This window comes from Drosophila melanogaster, chromosome 2L (assembly GCF_000001215.4).
Source record: "Drosophila melanogaster chromosome 2L".
Lineage (NCBI taxonomy): Eukaryota > Metazoa > Arthropoda > Insecta > Diptera > Drosophilidae > Drosophila > Drosophila melanogaster.
Genome location: NT_033779.5, coordinates 5,197,291 through 5,216,620, shown reverse-complemented (window position 1 = coordinate 5,216,620; position 19,330 = coordinate 5,197,291). Strand labels below are relative to the sequence as shown.

The 19,330-nt window shown below is 44.6% G+C and overlaps 5 protein-coding genes and 2 non-coding genes across 18 annotated transcripts in view; 2 read left to right on the top strand and 5 right to left on the bottom strand.

The window, feature by feature from the left end:
- Nucleotides 1-78: 78 nt before the first annotated feature.
- Nucleotides 79-1,432, top strand: CG14034 (uncharacterized protein). Of its 2 annotated transcripts, none has more exons than NM_001298689.1 (5): nt 79-134; nt 184-286; nt 339-916; nt 979-1,147; nt 1,200-1,432. In NM_001298689.1, the coding sequence occupies exons 1-5, from the start codon at nt 107-109 to the stop codon at nt 1,336-1,338; spliced, it is 1,017 nt and encodes a 338-aa protein (NP_001285618.1). In that variant the 5' UTR covers nt 79-106; the 3' UTR covers nt 1,339-1,432. The 2 variants fall into 2 exon arrangements, with proteins under 2 accessions (NP_001285618.1, NP_001036339.1); NM_001042874.2 differs by having other exon boundaries at nt 1,200-1,409.
- Nucleotides 1,433-1,539: 107 nt separating this feature from the next.
- CG7742 (uncharacterized protein) lies at nt 1,540-4,226 on the top strand. 4 transcript variants are annotated; one of them, NM_001298686.1, is made up of 7 exons: nt 1,540-2,304; nt 2,598-2,784; nt 2,838-2,931; nt 2,981-3,233; nt 3,289-3,758; nt 3,825-3,906; nt 3,959-4,226. In NM_001298686.1, exons 1-7 carry the CDS (start codon nt 2,035-2,037, stop codon nt 4,130-4,132), a joined length of 1,530 nt encoding a protein of 509 aa, NP_001285615.1. In that variant the 5' UTR covers nt 1,540-2,034; the 3' UTR covers nt 4,133-4,226. The 4 variants fall into 4 exon arrangements, with proteins under 4 accessions (NP_001285615.1, NP_001285617.1, NP_608913.1 ...); NM_001298688.1 differs by having other exon boundaries at nt 1,765-2,304; NM_135069.3 differs by having other exon boundaries at nt 1,891-2,304.
- Nucleotides 4,176-6,161, bottom strand: Cyp28d1 (Cytochrome P450 28d1). The gene is made up of 6 exons (NM_135068.4): nt 5,926-6,161; nt 5,732-5,870; nt 5,560-5,667; nt 4,800-5,430; nt 4,471-4,740; nt 4,176-4,408 (listed from the first exon to the last, which is right to left on the bottom strand). The coding sequence occupies exons 1-6, from the start codon at nt 6,117-6,119 to the stop codon at nt 4,242-4,244; spliced, it is 1,509 nt and encodes a 502-aa protein (NP_608912.1). The 5' UTR covers nt 6,120-6,161; the 3' UTR covers nt 4,176-4,241.
- A 1,114-nt stretch (nt 6,162-7,275) lies between these two features.
- On the bottom strand, nt 7,276-9,354 carry Cyp28d2 (Cytochrome P450 28d2). Its single transcript, NM_135067.3, has 6 exons — nt 9,120-9,354; nt 8,825-8,963; nt 8,656-8,763; nt 7,971-8,598; nt 7,628-7,900; nt 7,276-7,565 (listed from the first exon to the last, which is right to left on the bottom strand). Exons 1-6 carry the CDS (start codon nt 9,311-9,313, stop codon nt 7,402-7,404), a joined length of 1,506 nt encoding a protein of 501 aa, NP_608911.1. The 5' UTR covers nt 9,314-9,354; the 3' UTR covers nt 7,276-7,401.
- Nucleotides 9,355-9,618: 264 nt separating this feature from the next.
- Msp300 (Muscle-specific protein 300 kDa) overlaps nt 9,619-19,330 on the bottom strand; it is a 106,126-nt gene continuing 96,414 nt past the window's right edge. For 4 of the 8 annotated variants that reach the window (NM_001201767.2, NM_001201765.2, NM_001273161.1 and 1 more), the window contains 6 exons: nt 18,497-18,754; nt 14,319-17,278; nt 12,879-13,505; nt 12,029-12,170; nt 11,718-11,785; nt 9,619-11,517 (listed from right to left, as the gene is read on the bottom strand). In NM_001201767.2, the coding sequence (NP_001188696.1) occupies nt 11,274-11,517; nt 11,718-11,785; nt 12,029-12,170; nt 12,879-13,505; nt 14,319-17,278; nt 18,497-18,754 (4,299 nt within the window). In that variant the 3' untranslated portion in view covers nt 9,619-11,273. Of the gene's footprint in view, nt 11,518-11,717; nt 11,786-12,028; nt 12,171-12,878; nt 13,506-13,817; nt 13,857-14,318; nt 17,279-18,496; nt 18,755-19,330 lie in introns of all 8 variants that reach the window. The other 4 variants (NM_001273159.1, NM_001201768.2, NM_001273160.1 and 1 more) reach the window with 2 other exon arrangements.
- Nucleotides 10,260-10,416, bottom strand: sncRNA:158 (small non-coding RNA 158). Its single transcript, NR_002511.1, has one exon. It is a non-coding gene; the product is annotated as a small non-coding RNA 158 (non-coding RNA).
- Nucleotides 14,099-14,238, bottom strand: snoRNA:Psi18S-525k. Its single transcript, NR_003755.1, has one exon. It is a non-coding gene; the product is annotated as a snoRNA:Psi18S-525k (small nucleolar RNA).

The window sequence follows — 19,330 nt, the reverse complement described above, 5'->3', positions numbered from 1 at the left end:
ATTCGGTTGAACGAGACAAACTTAATTAAAAAGATTTTATGGAACCTAGAGCATATAAAGTCGGAAAATAAAAAAATCAGTAAAGGCCTCAACGGAATCGAAGAGAATGATGAATAACATCTTGGTCTTAATAGGTAATTCAGGCTGAGTTAATAATAAAGTCATAAAGTAATCGTGTTTTAGGCTTCTCGAGTGTTATGCTCGTTGCTGGCTTAGATGATATGAACTGTTTTTCCCTGCAAAACGAAATTTGTCCCAATGCCAACATTTCCTTTTGGCTATACACGTAAGATTAATGGTTTTATACTATGATTTTCATTATCTATCCGTATCTGCAGAAAAGAAAATCAGGAGGGAACTAAGCTTTCAGTTTTTGAACTTAATCGTTTTGAATTTTATCACCACAAACCGCTCAAGGTTCTGATCCATGGATTCAACGGGCACCGCGATTTCAGTCCCAATACCCAGCTACGTCCGCTGTTCCTGACACAGGATTACAATTTGATATCCTTGGATTATCCAAAACTAGCCTATGAACCCTGCTATACGGAAGCGGTGCACAATGCCAAATACGTAGCTCGCTGTACTGCTCAGTTGCTACGAGTACTCCTCGAGAGCGGATTGGTCAAAATTGAGGATCTGCACCTAATTGGCTTGGGCTTAGGTGCCCATGTCGCAGGCTTCATTGGGCAGTTTCTTCCGGAACACAAGCTGGAGCATATTACAGCCCTCGATCCGGCAAAACCATTTTACATGGTCAAGGATCCGGCTCTAAAGCTCGATCCCACTGATGCCAAGTTCGTGGACGTCGTGCACACGGATGTCACGATGCTTGGCTTACTGGATGCAGTGGGTCACGTGGACTTCTACTTGAACATGGGTGTATCACAGCCCAACTGCGGACCCATTAATAAGAGTTAGTAATATTAAGGCCATCTGCTTTACCTATATTTTTCATTTTCGTTGTTCTGACTTTAGTGGAGACTCATTTCTGCTACCATAACCGAGCAGCAGACTATTATGCCGAGTCTATTTCGTCACCTTCTGGATTCTATGGCTTCTACTGTCCCAATTTTAAAAGCTTCGCAAAGGGAATTTGCATTCCTGATAAAAATATAGAGCTGATGGGTTTTCACGTGGATCCGAAGTAAGTGCCAGCACCTATTTTTCCAGATCTCTTTTTATCTATTTAATTGCAGAGCCAGAGGCAGGTATTTTCTGGATACCAATAATGGTCCTCCTTATGCCAAGGGAGAGAACTTTACCTCAATAAGCCGCCAACTAAAAGGTCGAACTTTCGTGAACGATGATATTATAGATAAATTGATTGGAACGTAGTAAGGGATGCTATCCAAATCTTAAAACGAATATTTTTAATTCATAAATAAACATTGAATAATGTACCACATAGAGGATTATATATCTCTATTTTCGTGTAAAAATTTTTGCCATTTCAAAATCATATTTCGGCCTGGTCTAAATATTCAGGTGAAATACTTTCGACACTCTGACATGTTCAGGTGAGTTTGGCCCACCTTCGCAATCAACAGGAGGAGCCAACCCGACGACCACGTCAACAACTCGTTGGGCCAGGTGACAGATGCCAAGAAAAAGGAAAAGTTGCCGCCACTCAGTTTCAGTTTCAGCGTGTTTCGGTGTGCGTGAAAATAAATGTATATGGAAAGCAATTTCACGCGCCTCTGGCTTTTCATTCGAAACGAAACATAATGGAATTTCTTGGTTGCGAGGGGCGGCAAAACGAACGAATCAAATCACAACTAACGCGAAACTAGCAGCCAAACAAGTGTTTGCATTCCGTCGCCAAGAAGCGACGACAACCGAGGATGTGACTCGGAATCGAATCGACTCCAAATCAAAGCAGGCGACGGAGTTTGATCGATAAAAGTCAAACGACGGAGTTAGGAGCGCCCAAAGTTTTGGGGCTAATCGGTATCAAAACGGTGTAAATAGTTAGTTGGTAGTCAGTGGCAGAGTAATACGTAGAAAGAACGGTCGGGTCAAGGAGCTATCGGCATGGAGGAGCTGCAGGATGCCAGCATCCACCATATGACCGCAAAGGTAATCGCGGCCATCAAGAACACTAAGAGCTACGAGCCCATCTACAAGGAGCTGCAGAAGCTGGTCTGCAATCCCAGCGTAGATACTCACGATATGCGCAACACCCTCGAGGATGCCATCAAGAGCGCCGGACTGGAGACGGAGATCCGGAATATTGTCTACAACCTGGTCCGCACGCGGCTGTCGAAAACAGATGACAAAAACCTGGCCAACAAACAGGGAGCGGTGGGTACAACTTTTAAGATACAATTTATCAAATTTCTTGTAATTGAATTTAGAATAATTGGAGTGGTATTTAAAAGTATTCCATGCTGCTCCTATCATTTTCTACTTTTTGACTTTATTGGCAAAATTTTATTTTATACCTTAACGTTTATAAAACAAATTATAATGATACATAATACCGGAAGATCTCGAAGTGCCACAACTATAGAGTTAGCCTTAGGGGTATTAGTAGTATGTAGTGCTAGGGAAAATGAATTAAATAGTTCTTTACTTATGTCTATATTTTCCAATAGAAACCCACCGTTAGTGATCCACTTGGATATTTAAAAAGAGCTGGTGTGCTTTGGGATCGAAGGGTTAGGAAGAGTTTGAATGCCATGTGTACAGAGCTGAAGGTTCCATTGCATGGACAACCAAGGATCAGTGCTGATCGCGAGGACTTTATGGCCAAGTGGAACGAACTGAGCAACTACAATATGGGTAGGCATTTCGTAAATATTGAAGCTAACAATTAACCATGGTTAAACTTCTAGATCTGGCCAACTATAGGCCTGTTTACGCTCCAAAGGATTTACTGGAGGTGCTACTCTCGCTAAAAGGACCCGCCAAAACCACTGAAAATACAGAGTAAGTTTTGGTTTAAATCAGTCAGGTAAATAATCATTTTGCTCATTAGTCAAATCCCCCAATGGGAGTTCTCCCACATTGCACTACCTGTGAAAAATCTTTTCGAGCTGCGTGCCCACTACGCGGATCTGCTGCGAAGTGATAGCTATTTGGGAGTGCCGGATCTTACGGTTCAGTGCCAGAGGATTCTGGAGGCCAGGCATGCGCCCATGTGCCAGCAGTTTCTGAAGAAGGGCTGCACACCCGCACCTTATAGGGGAGCTCTCTGGGCTTCGGTGCTGGACAGCAAGCTACATGACTACGTAACTACTGATTTTGGGATCAATAACCTCATTATACATCTCTATACCCCCGAAGGATATTGAGTACTGGCAAAAGCTGCGCAATGCCGTTTGGACTACGGATCACATCGTTGACAAACTGGTCTTCAAGGACATTCAGTTGACGGCCTCCAACGACGACCAGTACTTTGTGTTCGAGGACGTGCTCTACCAGGTGCTGCTCTGCTTTTCTCGGGACACCGATATCGGTGGATGTGTGGAATACGAGACGTTTCCGGTGAAGGGCAAGACCTACGAAGGTCCTCCATCGGGTGTGGTGCCCTTCCACGGCATCTGCATGTTTGCCGCCCCCTTTTGTTATCTGTATGACTCGCCGGTGAGTCTATACTATACATTCCGGGCCTTCTATATCCGGTACTGCCATCGCTTGACCACCATAAACACGCATCCTCAAGGGATTGTCAGTCTGTGCCTGCTCTTCGAGAAGCTGCTGCAGACATACGAACCGCAGTTATGGTCCCATTTCCGAGAGCTTCAGATACAGCCGTGAGTTGGGATTGGGTTTTTCGTTAGACAGCTATTTCACCCATTTCACGACATATCTTTCCTTAGCCTGCGGGTGGTCTTCAAATGGCTTATGCGAGCGTTTTCCGGACATTTGCCTCCCGATCAATTGCTGGTCCTCTGGGATCTGGTACGAAATACACCTCCGTTCTTATTGGCAGTACTTATCCCTTCCTTTTCAGATCCTTGGCTTTGATAGCTTGGAGATCCTTCCTCTATTCGCCATCATCATTCTTAGCTTTCGAAAGGAGAGCATCATGCAGGTGGCCTCGTTGGATAGCATCGAAGCGATTCTGGCAGACTTGTCCTCTATCAAGGTGCTGCCCCTAGTGCAACTAGCCCTAAGTCGAGACTAAAAGTGTGGTTTTAAGTTACAAAATTAAAGTATTAAGAGTGTTTGGAAATATAACATGTATGCAACTGGATAAACTATATTTAATATAAAGTCGTAACATTATTGAATAACTAATTGCGTTCAACAAAATCCAGCCAAACGCCGCCTTTTAAGGCTGGCATAAAGTAGGTATCATCAATTTCATTATCCTTGCGAGTTTTGGGATTAACCTTGATGTCGAAGTTTCGCACGATTTCCACCAGGGCAGCTTTGATTTGGGTAAGTGAAAACCGCATACCTACAAATTATGCATAGATTTTTTTTAGTAACTTTAATTGTTTCAAAAATGATGTTACCCACCGGGGCAAATACGTGGTCCATCGCCAAACCCAAAGAATAGACCCTGATCTCTGTACTTTTTGGCTCCGCCATTGATGTTCAGGAATCGCTCGGGCTTGAACGATTGAGGTTCCTCATAGTATTGGGGATCGTGGTGCAAGGCGTTCACAGGAATGATGACTACATCCCCGGGTCTCAGTTTCACGCTCACTCCGTTTTTGTTCGTCAGTTCACAGGGCTCAGTTACCACCTTGCGGGCAGCCAGAACAGGTGAGAAAATTCTCAAAGTTTCTGCAGATATAGATATTATACGCATACTAAATAACTTCAGATTTCGCCAAAAAACTCACCATGGATGCAGGCTTCGGTGAAGGGCAGCTCACTTATCTGTTCAAAGGTCAGCTCGGCGGTACCGATCTCCTCCCTCAACTTCATCTGCTCCTTGGGATTGCGTGCCAGGAAAAGGAGTGTGTGGGTAAGCACTTGTGCGGTGGTCTCGAATCCGTCCGTTAAAAATGTCATTGTGTGCGAGGTCAGCTCCGCCGCATTCAGTCCCTTTTTCTCCTGCAACTGCAACATGTAGTTGAGGAAGTCATCTCGCTGCTGTGCCGCCGGACTTTCCCGCCGAACTTGGATGCACTTCTGCATGAGGTCATAGAAGAACGCAGCCACGTCCTTGGCGAACAGCGAAACGGAGTAGAATTTCGTGATTGGTGGCCATAGATTGGCGACCACCGTGTAGAAAATGAAGCCAAAAGACTGTTCGAAGACGCGCTTGGTCATTCCCACCATGGGTGTGGGATTATCCGTGAAACTCTGGGCGGAAATGCCCAGGACACAATCGGAAATCACTTCGGTGGTGTAGCACAAGCAGAGATCCTTCGCATTTAGTCCTTGGGCGGGGGCCATCAGGCTCTGTCGCCTTATATATTCCACAAACTTTTTACAAACGCGCAGCGAGACGGGATAGGCAGCTTTGACCTTTTGGGGAGGCAGAGCGTTAATTGATTGGAGCACTTCAATTGATAAGGGTATCAGGGCCCCCAGTGAAAATAAACATTAGCACGAGATAAGTTTTGAATAAACAATTCGAGGGCAACCTAAGCTTACCCGATTTGCCGAAAGTCCGGGTGTAACTTCGGCGCGTCTTTCTTTCCAGGCCTCACCAGTCAATACGAACGGATTATTCGCCAAAATGGGATCCGTTTTGCTGTCGGTCTATTGTGTGAATTAACTTATGAAATGGGCTCCTAAGACCAGTATGTATTTGCAATCTACTCACAAACTTAGCCATCTCATTGTCGTGGAAGCTGCGGAAGTCACTAACATATATCTTGTGCGCATATTCCGGAGTTGTGACCATTAGTTGTGGAATTCTGGTTTGAAACACTCCCACAATGCTGTCGGTGTTCTTGTACTGCCTAATGAGATGATGCAATCAGTAACCAGATAACGTAGCTAACTCTATACACTTACTCATAGATCTCATCGATGTCGTAGACTACGTTCCGTTTCTGGGTGAAAACGCTGGGAAAACTGCCCACAAAGGGCCATGACTTGGCCGTTGGAATGCCCCTCTTCTTCCAGTAGCTAAAGTTCCATGTTAGAAAGACATAGATCAAGGCCAGGATGGCCGCAATTACAAAAAGAGCCGTGGAAATCGGACACATGGCACAACCTCTCGCCAACGCGGATGAAAACCAACTGGAACTCAATTGAGCTGCCGCAGTCATTTAAATTGAACTTGCGCGCCAGTCAAGTGGATGGATTCACCCAGTAAACAAATTGATCAAATTGCATTCACCACCGCTGTTAATATTTGTCGTATATAAAATTGCACCATTTGAAGATAATGCCTGATTTCGTTATCAAGATCAAGGGGCTACAATATACCTAGTCCTAGGTCATGCGCCACAAAGTAGTAGTACAAAAACTGTTAAGAAAAGCCATTTTATGATATGACGATGAAACAGAACTTTTCAGCTTGTCATTTCACTAAGTGCTCAAACTTACAATTATTGTACATGGCATATGTATCTAAAGCACGCAGATAAAGATGTGTTTTAAGGGAACGGTTTTAGTAGCATAGAGAAATGGAATAAACGGTTGTGAAATTAAACGACATATACATAAACCATAAACAATTAAAGGAAAAATAGCAATGTATCGACTTTTAAATAAATAAGTAGGATTGCAAAGTGCGATGCTTGATGAAAACAAAAAACAATGTGTCGTATTCAGAAGGTCCATCTATCAGTTGCATACTTTTCTAGGAATACAACATACCCATTTTCATTTAACGAGTAATGGGTATAGATACTCTGGACAAACAATGTGTGTAGCACCTAAGTAGTTAATCAAATTTCTGATTTCATTTTTAATTGGCGCATTATCTTATCAACACTTACAACAACACTTCAGCCATTTTACTATCGCTCTTCAAAATACGTCAAGCAGATGTCATTCAGTCGATTATCCGATCGCGTCTTGACGTTTACATTGATTTCGAAATTTCTTACGATCTCCACCAAAACTGCCCTTGAGCTTGAGCCTTGAGATGCCTATGATGGTGAATCGATTTCTTTATATTCTTTATACACCCCTTGATCTATAATTCTATAATTCTTATTACTTTTTATTATAAAATCTCAATTAAATCTTATATCTTGCAAGTATTTAAAATCGGATGGCCAACCTACAACCGACATGTTGCGCACTAGCAATCGAACTTGTTGCGCATGCAACATCACTGTCGAACCATGTTCGATCGAGCCTTGTTGTGGATCATCCGCAACATTTGCCTTTCTTGAGTAATAAATCTCTACTGCATTTTATTTTTTTTTTATTATCATGCATTAATCAAGGTTAATTTTAATTTTTGTTATTTCGAGCAAACAACTTCTCTTTATCCAGTTTTTTAAGCTTAAAGCTTACTATGATTATTGCTATTATTTAAAGGTCCTTAAAGTCCAGGTAAATACCACCCTTCAAGGTGGCCATGAAGAAAGTATCATCTATCTGATTGTCCGAGCGGGTTTTAGGATTAACCTTGATTTCAAAGTTCCTCAAGATTTCCACCAGAGCTGCTTTAAGTTGAGTCAGCGCAAATCGCATTCCTAAATGTAGAGATCGACTTATTGTAGTATGTGATTTTCAGATAAATTTTTATAACACCAACCTGGACAGTGACGAGGTCCATCGCCAAAAGCTAGGTAAACACCCCTGTCTCTGTAACTTTTCATACCACCTCCATTGCTCTCAAGGAAACGTTCCGGCTTGAATGTCAAAGGATCCTCATAATACTGCGGATCGTGGTGCAGAGCTTTTACCGGTATAGTAACCACATCTCCGGGTTTCAAGTGCACAGTGCGTCCGTTCTTGTTCGCAAACTCAAAGGGTTCGGTGACCAGCTTACGTGCTGCAACTTGCGGTGAAAACAAACGCAAAGTTTCTAAAATTATAAAATTTTATAATGTAGTTAAAGAAACTGAATATCAAGAGATCAAGATAGAATTTCCCACCATATATGCAGGCGTCCAGATGCGGAAGCTCGGACATTTGATCAAAGGTCAGATCCGCACTGCCAATTTCCTTGCGGACCTTATCTTGCTCCTCCGGATTACGTCCCAGCATCAGCATAATATGCGCTAGAACTAGAGCCGTAGTCTCGAATCCGTCTAGAATGAAGGTCATCGTATTTATCAGGATGTTATCCGTGTGCAGGCCCTTCTTCTCCTGCAACTGCAGCATATAGTTGAGGAAATCGTCGCGCTGTTGCTCTGGTTTTTCCAGTCTCAAAGTAATGCATCGCCGGATGATGTCCAGGAAGAACACTTCCGTTTCCTTGTTGAAGAACGGTACGCTGTAGAACTTGCGCACCTTTTGCCACAGGTTGGTAACAACGCTGTAGAAGATGAACTCAAAGGAGGTATTGAACACACGCTTTATCATTTTCAACAGCGGCGTGGGAGTGTCCGTGAAACTCTGGGCCGATACTCCCAGTCCGCAGTCGGAAACTACTTCGGTGGTGTAGCAAAGAGACAGATCCATGGCGTCCAATCCCTCGGAGGTGGCCATCTGCTGCTGTCGCCTGATATATTCCACGAACTTTTTGCATACGCTCTGCGATACTGGATAAACGGCCTTGACCTTACGGAATTCAAAGATAGAATTTTGATTGGATAGATGGTTAATGTGGTTCCTTACTCGATTGGGGGACAGTGCTGGCATGATCTCCGACCTTCTTTCCTTCCACTCGTCGCCAGTTAACACGAACGGATTGTTGCCCAATATCATGTCCGTCTTTTTGTTCACCTATGAACATTGTAATTCAGTAATGGATTATCCATTATTTACTAAACTTACGAGTACTTACAAAATTACGCCATTCATTGTTATGAAAGCTACGGAAATCGGTTGCATAGATCTTGTGTATATATTCCGGACACATGACCAGCAATTGGGGCACTCGGGTGGTAAAAACGCCCACCATATTGTCCGTGTCTTTATACTTTCTGCAAAAACAAAAAGTTCACATCAAAAAGTAACTTATATTAGCTCTAGAGAAGACTGTTCTGATTTTTACACCCATTAAGTATAAACTGCGCTTTGACTCCACTATTATACAACATAACTATAGCTTGCCCTTCTCACTCATATTGTATACATACTCATAGATATCATCAATATCGTAGGCAATATTTCGCTTTCTTGTGAAAATGCTGGGAAAACTTCCAACAAATGGCCATGTGGGAGCCGTCTTGATGCCACGTTTTCTCCAATAGTTGAAGTTCCATGTCAGAAACACGTAGACCAGAACCAACAGGGTCAGCACGAGGACAAGAAATGTAGTTACTGGGCACATGTTGGAAGCTTATGGGCTACAGATTAACGCAGGGGCCTATATTTATGCCAAAAAAATAGACACGCGCTGGAAGCAATCTAATCGTATTTTAATAAATTTCCTCTTTTAAAATTTGTTTGTTTTTTTTTAGTCTGATTGCATTAATCTCGTAGCGCTCGATCAAAAGTCAATTAAACAAGATAGGTAATAAAATATCGATAAGCATGAAACCTGTAAAACCAAAACGTATATAGTTATGTCAATAGAGCTGCAGACATAAATTCAAAGGTATAAAAAAAACAATGTGTTTTATTTTTTATTTGTTTTTTTTTTTTTTAATAATCATAATGCATATAAAGGTACAGTTGTTCACAAGAAAGGAAATCTTAAAATGCTACATAAATTATATTAACTCGATAACGGCTAATTATTTCATAACCAGATAGAAGCAGCAAAGTACACAAATTTAACATTTAAATCAAACTTAATTTTATACATAGTAAATCGTTCATAGGCCTAATAAATAAATGTATGTATTTTCTCAATAATAATTGGCCAAGCATTAAATAATAGAAAATAGTTGTAATAAACAAGTTGGATAAGTATAAGGCAAATATAATTAGGATTATCAAAAAATATTAACAACAAAATAGGTATCTTTTACTGGATGGACTTACGTCACTTGTCAATATGCATATTGCATTTTTACGATTTTTTTTTTTCAAAGAATTAATCTCTTCTTTTATGAATTCATAATATTTTTGTTTTTTGTATACGCATTTTACATTTTTTCTTTATACAGAAAATTTGTAGGTTGGTTTAGCACCGGCATAGGACACTTGCTTCGTTTTGTTCAATGCTCGTGGCACGCACGTTTTCCATTTTCTTTTCTTTGAGAGCTGGCTTCGATGGTCAATGTCTATTGGTAATTTGGAAATGAGTATCAGGAATGCTTGAAATGTCTAGGCCCCAGTGTCGGGATGGAGTTTAAGGATTGATTTCGAGCCCAGTGACCTGTGGCTGGCGCACTGGCTGCTATCCCATCTAACCCTTGGCCGTGGGAGAGATCTTGGCCTTGGGTAGAGTGATCCTTCTTGACACGGGGTCTCTTTAGAAGCCGGAGTCCAAATGGAGGTCAATGCCCACTGTTGACAGCATAGCCCTGAGTTTGGGAGAAGGACGCGCTGGAAACTAGGAACATTGGTTGCCATGAGGATCTCCAGGCGATTGGTCTATGTGGGTCATGATTTTGTCTTGGGATTTCGTTTGCCTTTCTAGCCCATCGCTGGCAGCAGGAACTTGAGATCATATCCTGCGAAAATGTTCCACGAAATTGGCAGGATGCTAATCGCAATTTTCTGCTGCCCAGGATCTCTCTAAATGCGAAAACGTGCGTTGATGAGTAAAATGTTCGTGTGCGTATTTTGATTTCGTTTTAGCTTAGATATTTTTATATACAAAATGTTTGGGTTCTCTATAGTTTTTTTGGGATCATATACGTGGGTATATATGAATATATAAATTGTTTGCTGTGCAAATATATATGTATAATGTATATATCGTTTTACAAAAGGGTTTCGGTTACTTGTCGTTAGTTTGAATAGTTAGTTCATTCTGTTTCTTTTTATTTTTTTGTTTAATTCTTTTACGTGTTTCATGTTCGGCTTGTCGAGTCTGTTCGGTTCAGTAGGTTATATACAAATTGGTTGTTTTATTAATGCCTCTAGCTATCGAATGACTATAAAATTACATACAATTACAAAATGTGATAAACTACACAAATGTACAACTCTTCCATTTCGATATTCAACATTTTTTTGTTTAAATTTTTCTTACTTGAAATTTAGCTTTCAAAAGGCATCTTTAAACTGGGTTTTTTCATAGGGCGTTTTTCATAGGGGGTTCTTCTTAGGGTATAGGGTTTCTTGACTTTTTTTTTGATCGTGTTTCATTGCACTAATCCAATTGCAACTCGACAGCTTTACGTGGGTGGCGGTCCGTGGGGATACGACAACATGGGCTCCAGGCTGCGCGCAAAGGTGTTGGAGAACATACAGGTGTAGTCCTCACCGTGGGGCACCAGGGTGGCCACACCTAAAAGCAGCAGCATGAGCGCCTGAATGGGCAGCGAGGCACGTGCAACGCGGCCTAGGAATCGTGCACCGCGCGCCAGAACCGTGGTATTGATGACATCGCCATCGACAGCATCGCCGCCATCGGTGTTGCTAAAGATTCGAATTATAAGTCCATTAGTTTATGTTCAATATGTTTTAAAGCACTATCATGCAACTAATTGAGTACAAACTACGTGCTCTTTTCAGTTTCAACTATAAAGTGCACAAGTTGTTCAAACAATAAATACTTTTCAACTACGATGCATGTGAGAAAACTCAAAAACTTAAAATCAATTTCTATAGATATTTACTTTGCATTTTCTGTGTTGGGTGCGGCGGCCTGCATGGAAGAGGTTGATAATGTAGTATTATCCAAAAGCTATGTTTGCCATACAGAAAAAAGAAAGAAAGAAAAATAAATAAATTAAAAATAATAGAAATCATAAGTTTCAATTCTTTTCATATTTTTTCGTTAGACTGCCAATGGGTTTCACTTACTTCTGGTGCGCTCACAAATCAACAAATCAAAAATTTAATTATTTTCCATTTTTTTTGGACAAATCATGTTTTTTGAACAGGAAACCAAGGTGTTGGGCAATGAATATGGGACACTTGGACTTACCTCACTAGACAACATGTGCAATGGCACGCCGAGATTGTCGCCCTCGTAGCCGAGGACGGCACCCAGCTTGACGATATAGATGCCGGATAGACGACGCAGGGATTGGAGACGCAGCCGGAGATCGGTCAATCTGGAAAGGGTTCTGGAGCATTTAAAACATTTGCATGTGCTCTTGGCGGTGTATGTTTGGATGGAGGGTTAGAATGGGCGGACGAAAGAATTTTGAGTACCAAAAATACAACACAAAATAATATACGCAACAAAAACGGCAACACAAAATATGTGTAGAGGCAAAAAATAAATGATCGATCGATACGATTGATTTTGTATATAGCTGAAATACGTTCTACTAGTTTAAATGGCTATAAAATGTTTAGTTGTGGAAGGTTCCAAAAGGCTTAATTATCCTTGGCGATATTTTTTTAGTATAATTTTGAAAGAATGTGAATTCAAATTTTTGAAGCGGAAACTACCGAAAAGGATTTTGGTGGATAGTGCACAGTGGAAGTTTTGGGATATTTGGATAGTTAAAAGGCCGAATTACTTGCTAATAGAATAAGAGAAATAGGAAAAAGCTCTTGGGTAAAGGATAAAAAACTAATGTTTGGATTCTACAAGGAGTTTATAGAAAGGGCACATATCAAAAAAGCACAAATTATCTACAGTTTCCAAGTGATCATTGCTAAAGCTAGTCAAATGAACTAAGAATACCAACTGAAACCATATAAAATATATAGAATTTAATTGTTTTCCGCCCAACTAACACTGGAACCTCTCCAGGACCTAAGCTCAAGCGGCACCCACGAATCGTTTCGTTCCGCCCTCGGAACTGGCCCACTGGACACCTTACCTCTCGTACGTGTGTTGCGATTGCTGCTCGGAGCCCTCGACGGAGCGGAGCAGCTGATCGGCGGCATCCTGCAGGCTGACCACCCGAGGTTCGCATCTCTCTAGTTCGGCTCGCAGATCCTTGAACTTCTTGAACTTGGTCTCCAGAACGGAGCGCTCCTCGGTGAGATCAACGGGCTCGGAGGCCTTGATGTTCTGCTCGGTGCGCTGCAGCCACTCGACCAGCTCACCGATGGTCTGATGGAACTCGCTGTTGCCCATCAGGGCGGTCTGGAGAAGACCTTGCCATTTGGTGGCATTGATGCACACATTGTTCCAGCGCTCATTGTCCGCCTCTAGACGAGATCGCAGCTGTCGCGCCTTTTCGGTATCCAAAGTGTGCGTAGCCAAGTGGTCACCGACCACATTCAACGACGATATGATGGACTTGTGACTCTCCAAATCCAGGAGGAACTCGCGATGGTCCTGCGTGACGTCCTCGAGGAGCTCGATGTTTGAGGGTGGAGCTGACTGGGCCTTCTGGGTGCTCTCGGCGAACTGCAGCCACTGCTCCAGGCGCCACAGATCGTTGTCGATCTGCTGCCAATTTCGCTGTGTGCAGAGCGGACACGTTAGCCGGCCGACCTCGCTAGAATTGGTCAAAAAAGTGGAGAAATTAGTAATTGAATAATCATAGCAGATAGTGATTATGGTAGTAATCGATTAAATGTTAGCTTAAGCTCGCCTTTCCAAAGTCCATTGATTTGGCTTTAAGGTTAACTTAGATAGTTAGGGCGTTTGCTCGGCGACCTCTTGCTGTTCGCCACCTTGGAGACTGGCAGCCATTTGTAGTCCACTGCCAGCTTTTGTCTAGTGGAAAACCACGTAGAACATGGAACAAAGGATCAAACAACAGGAGGTCGGAGGTCGGAACTGCCCACCGACAGGTAGATACACTTACTGGATGCAGTTGTACTTGTAGGATGCAGGTAGGTGGCACCTGGTGTCATCATGAATGCGCAGGTTCGAGTTAAGCATGGGTAAGTTTATATATTTGAGTGTGAATATGCGTGTGCGTGTTTTGACATAAGGAGAAAGTAGGCAACAGCGAAATGGAAAGCAATAAAACAATTGGTTAGTCAAGAACAGGTCCCAAATCACCAGCGGAAAATGTTGCAGAACTTGCCAAACCGAAAAGGGTTACTTCTATTATTATATATATAAAAATTTAGAAAACTTTTAACATGTGCACGAACACAAGTCATCTGCTATAGTATGATGCACTATTCAGGATGCCGTTCGTCCCTATTACATAGTTGTTTTTGGAGTATTTGAGACACAATTGGGAAGGTATATTCCCAAATATGCCACTTTGCCTCCTATCAAAATGGTTTTCTGGTTTGGCAAGTATCTTGAAAAATATCCCAACAAATATATATAGATAATTAATATAAAATCTTACCTTGCATTTTGATCGTGCTGCTGTCGCGCCTTCCACTGCGACTGCAGTGTATCGAAGCGCAACGTGAGCTCTGCCACGGTGTCCACCTCGGCAGCCTGGTCATCTGCCTTGCACTCGGTGAGCAGTAGATGGCTGAGATGCTTCACTAACTCGGTGGAGGACTGAGCGTTGCCCAGCAGCTTGGCGATCTTCTGGGGTCCCGGCTTGCGGGTCTTGTCCACCACCGTGCGCTGCAGCTCGTCCAGATTGTTCTGGCATTCCGTGATGGCCGTCTGCAGCTCCATGATGTAGGCATCCTTGGCCGTGATGGAGGTTTCCCGCTGCATCTGTTGGGCCTGGCGGAGTTTCCGCTGGGATAGGGTGTTTACCTGGACGGCGGCGTTGGCTGCCTCACTGACCGGCAGAGAGGCGGCTGCCTGAGCTGCTCTGGTCAGCCAGGTGGTCTTGAGGGTGACAATGCGGGTCTGGACCGTCTGCCAAAGGGTGGTATAGGCGGACACAAGTTCCAACAATTGCTTCAGTTGGGGTTGCTGCTTGGTCCTCGTCTTGGCCTCCTGGGCCAGGTTATCCGCCTGCTGGACATGTTGTTGTGCGTCCTGCAACTTCTTCTCTAGACTCTCCAGACGTTGGAGCACCGCTTTCGGCTCCGCTTTGGAGGTCTGTTGATTCTCTGCGCTGGGCAATTGTTCCAAAGCCTTTTGTATGGCATTCAGCGAGTTGGTGGCTTCCAATTGTGCGTTGTTAAACTCTCGCATTAGCTTGGCATCCTTGTCGATGGCATCCAACAGGGCATGGCAGCGTGGCGTCAACTGGCGCCACATGCTCACCATCACCTTGGTGGGCAGTGTCAGTTTCTGGATGTTCTCCGGCTCGACGCCAGCACTCATGGCCAGCTTAGCATAGATCTGCTCCAGCTGGCGAAGATTCACCGACTGACTTTCCAGCTCCTCCAGCTTGGCTCTCAGCTCCATCTGGCGCTCCTCCAGCTTATGCTTGCTGTGGGACTTCTGATCTCTTTCGAAGCCGGCAATTTGGCTTTCTTGTTTTCCCAGCCAATTTTTATGCTCTGCAGTAAGTTTGATGAGCTGCTGGAGAAGATTCCAAATGGTCAGGATGCGGGCCTTTCGTTCCGCCGACTGGCTGCACACATTCTTCCAGCGCTGCTCCAGATTCTGAGCTGAGGCAGCTAATCCAGAAGTGTTCACCTGCGTGCGCCAGCTGTCCGCATCGTTGAGGAGCATCTCTACGAGATTAAGGACCTCGCCCACATTGCTGCTGTGGTGCTCAATGGAGCGTTGGATTTGCTCATGCTCCTTTAGCTTGGCCTCGATCACATTCGGTGTGTAGCTTTCGAAATTCAAGGGTTTGTCCAGTTGGGATTCGACTTCGAAAAGCCAGGCGCGGATCAGAGCGATTCGCTCCTCCAAACGGAGAAGTGTCATCTTGAGCTCTCCTATCTTGGTGGCTTTCTGCTTGGCCAAATACTTGAGACGCTGCCAGCGATCGATGAGGGAGTCACTCTGTTGTTGCACCTGGGATCGCACTTCTGGCTCGGAGTAGAGGGTGAGCAGTTCCCGGCTGGTGGATAGAAGCCACTCCCGTTCCTTGTCCCTCAATTGCAGCTCGGAATTCACCTGCTGCTCCAGCTGCTTGGCTGCCTGTTCGGGATTTGTCATGGCAGTGACATCAGCATCCTTTTCCACACGCTGTTCCAAACGTTGCAGCCACTGGGAGATGCGATCGTATCTGATTTGATAGTTGGACAGTAGGGAAAGCCGCTCCTCAATCGAGTTGATCAGGTTGGCCAGCTGGTAGTCCAGATCGGCGTGCTGCTGCCAGAGCAACCAGTTCCTTTGGCGAATGGTCTTCATGTCGTGGGGACTGATGCACTCCTTGAGCTCCTCCTGGGTCACAGTGAGACTCTCCAGAGCGGAGACTTGGGCACCAAGTTGGACCCTTTGCGCACGCAGGGATCCCAGTAGTTGCTCAATTGCCGCTGGCTGAGTGGGCAGAGATTCGCTGTTGGCATCCAGAAGCTTCTGTGCTGCTCCGAATTCCTGCTGCAACTGGTTAACTCGCTGCTCGTAGCTTTCCGAAAGCTGGGTAACGCGCTGCAAGAATCCTTGCCAGGTCTTTAGGGCTGCGCGCAGATTGCTTATCCGCTGACCAATGCTGGCCTGCTCCATTCGCATGGCGGTGGCCAGCGCGTCGTCACAATGCCTGGCCAGCTCCTGCTGCTGCTCCTGCAAAGCCTTGCTCTGTTGTTCTCCCTGATCCAATTGCTGGATCATGGCATCCAGGCGGTGCTTCAGGTGGGGCACTCGCTTCAGGTGAATGTAGCGCAGTTGAAGGGCATTGCGTTCCGCTTCCCGTTGACGCAGCCAGTCCAAAAGGGCTGCCAGCTGCTGGCGGTAGGCATTCCAGCCACTAACTCGCCGTTCCAGCTCACCATTGCGCTGCATGATCCTCGAGAGGGTTTCATTGTGCAGGTTGGTCAGAGCCTTGTACTGCTCCGATAGCTCCGATTCCAGTGGTGTCTCGGAAAGCACACTCTGCTGCGAGATGAGCAAGTTCTGGTGGATGGCACACAGCTGCTGCTGCTCTCGCAGGCTGCTGTAATCCTCGGGAATGGCGCAGGACAGGAAGGACTGGACGTGCTGCAGGTACTGCCTCCACAATCGCAGAGCCTCCGAACTGTTTTGGCTGCGGGCGAGTCGCGTGGACAGGCGATGATACTCCTGGAAGGTGTCCTGGAAAATCTTCTGCCACAGGGCTAGAACCTCCAGGATGCCGTCATCATCGCTGCTGGCCACCGATGGTGCTACTTCGCTATTCTGATGGCGTTCCTTCAGCTGACGCAGTTGCTCTTCCGTTCGGGCCAAAGTCTGGAGATGGGCTCGCAAGGCGGCCAGCTGCTCCTCGCTTTCTTTGGGATTTTGCGGTGCCTCTCGGGATATGTCCTGCAAGGAGGCAAACGAAAACAATTATTATTTATTCATTCATTCAGTGGTCAGCTTTGAATATGCTTCGTGCATCGCTAATTGGCCTGACCCTAATATGGCTGCTCGCAGGTCTCCGGTTACCATTCGTCCGTCTGTCCACTACTGCATGGCTTCCAAGACAATGGGAATCGCTGTGGCTGTGGCACATTGCAACTCTTTCCGCCAACTGGCAATGACCTCATGCCAACGACACGCGCTCCCAGTGACCAACTTCAATTGTCTGAGGCGTCGATGAGGGGGCCAAAAGTGGGCGGCGGAGTTGGACTGTGAGCGGAAAAGGGAGCCGGGGGAAATCCAAACTGGTTGGCATGTGCCATGCAAATGAGCCCACCGTGGTGCAAGGTGCTTGGAAAGTTCTACCAAAAAATGCCCAATTTGGTACGTTAATTTGTAAAGGCACTTGTATGCCACCACCTATCAATGAAATCACTTGTTTATGCCCCCTCTTTTGAATGAATCGTAAAACTGTACGATCGTTAATCAGCCAAGCTTCCGTTTATATTTATGGTGGCATTGATTTAAAAGGGGAAAGCTCTTTAGAGCTCTTAAAGAATGCGCTTATCACAGAACTAATTTATTTGTAATTTCATAAAATGCTCAACTTCCGTTCCCCAGGGAAGTGAATTAGTTGTTTGATAAATGAAATGAAGTGCAAAACAGAAATAGTCCGCAATAAGTTTCCTAGCCCCAAAGACCAAAACATGGAACACATATATGCACATATTGTCATTAAAAATTTATCAACCTTCCCACGGGCCAGCAAGTGTCAATTACGATTTTATAAGTTTTTCACTGGGGAATCGTACTCTCAAAAATTATATTCACGCCTCTGATCAATCAATAATGATGGGCAGGAGCACTGGGACCACGGTGAGTGGGCTACCAGCCAGGATACACAAAAACTTTTTCAACTTTTAACCCACTTAAAATAGCATGTCCTTCGTATTGGATTAACAACTACAAGCTTCAAGCACAACAGCAAAAACATTTGCCGGCTAATCGGTATTTGTTAGTGTGGGAATTTCCACACGCCAAGCCCAAGCTAGCATATGCAAAATATCCATCTATTCGACGCCACAATCGATAGCTGGTCAGGATAGATGGGTCTAATCCCAGTGGGATACACGTCCTACTTCCGTGTACTAACACAATTTCATTCATTCGCCTCTCACTCACCTGCTGCACATTGTTGAAGTAGGCCTTGGCCAGAGTCACCTCCTTGTCGAGCTCCTTGCGCTCCTTGTCCTGCGTCTCGGCCACGTTGGCCAGCGTGGTGATGGCATCCTTGCACTCGGCCAATCGCTGACCCAGTGCATCCAATTCACCTTGCATGAGCGCTGAGGCATCCAGGCCCACATCGGCGGCGATCTTGGCCACAATGTCGCGCAACTCCAAGATTCTGTCATTCTGGGTCGTCAGGTTGTCTTGGCAAACCTGTGTAAATGTAGAGATATGGAGGCCAATTTAGTTAATGAAGTCCAGGGTATAATCACTCGTTTTTGTTCCTCTAAACAAGTGATTAGCTTAAATGATCAACTTAAAACCATCTCAATAGAAGTCATCTATCAATTGTATTCATTTAACATTCCCTTTGCCTTTTGCCTAACTATTTCTAATACTTTCTGTTCTTTCTCGCCACCGAAAAGCTCTTTCTGAACTAAACATACCCCAATTATATTGGATGCCTGGCAAAATGTCACTGGTTTATATTTAACTCGACGACGACCACAACGACGAATGTATTTAGCCCAAGCCGGCCGGGCTGGTGTTCCATTTCGTGCCTCAGACCCTTATCAATTGTGTTGTCGAGTGCATTTCCCTGCTCGCCAATGGTAATTAGGGCTGTGAGTGCCCGGCGCACTTTCGATTTCAATTCGAGGGGAAAACGGGTCACCACCACTTGCCGACGCATAAGTTGTTCTCTAATGCCCTTTGTAATGTCCGCCCTATGATATCATCTGGCAAGTATTTGGCGATGCTTTATCACGGAGCTACATAAGCAAACAAACG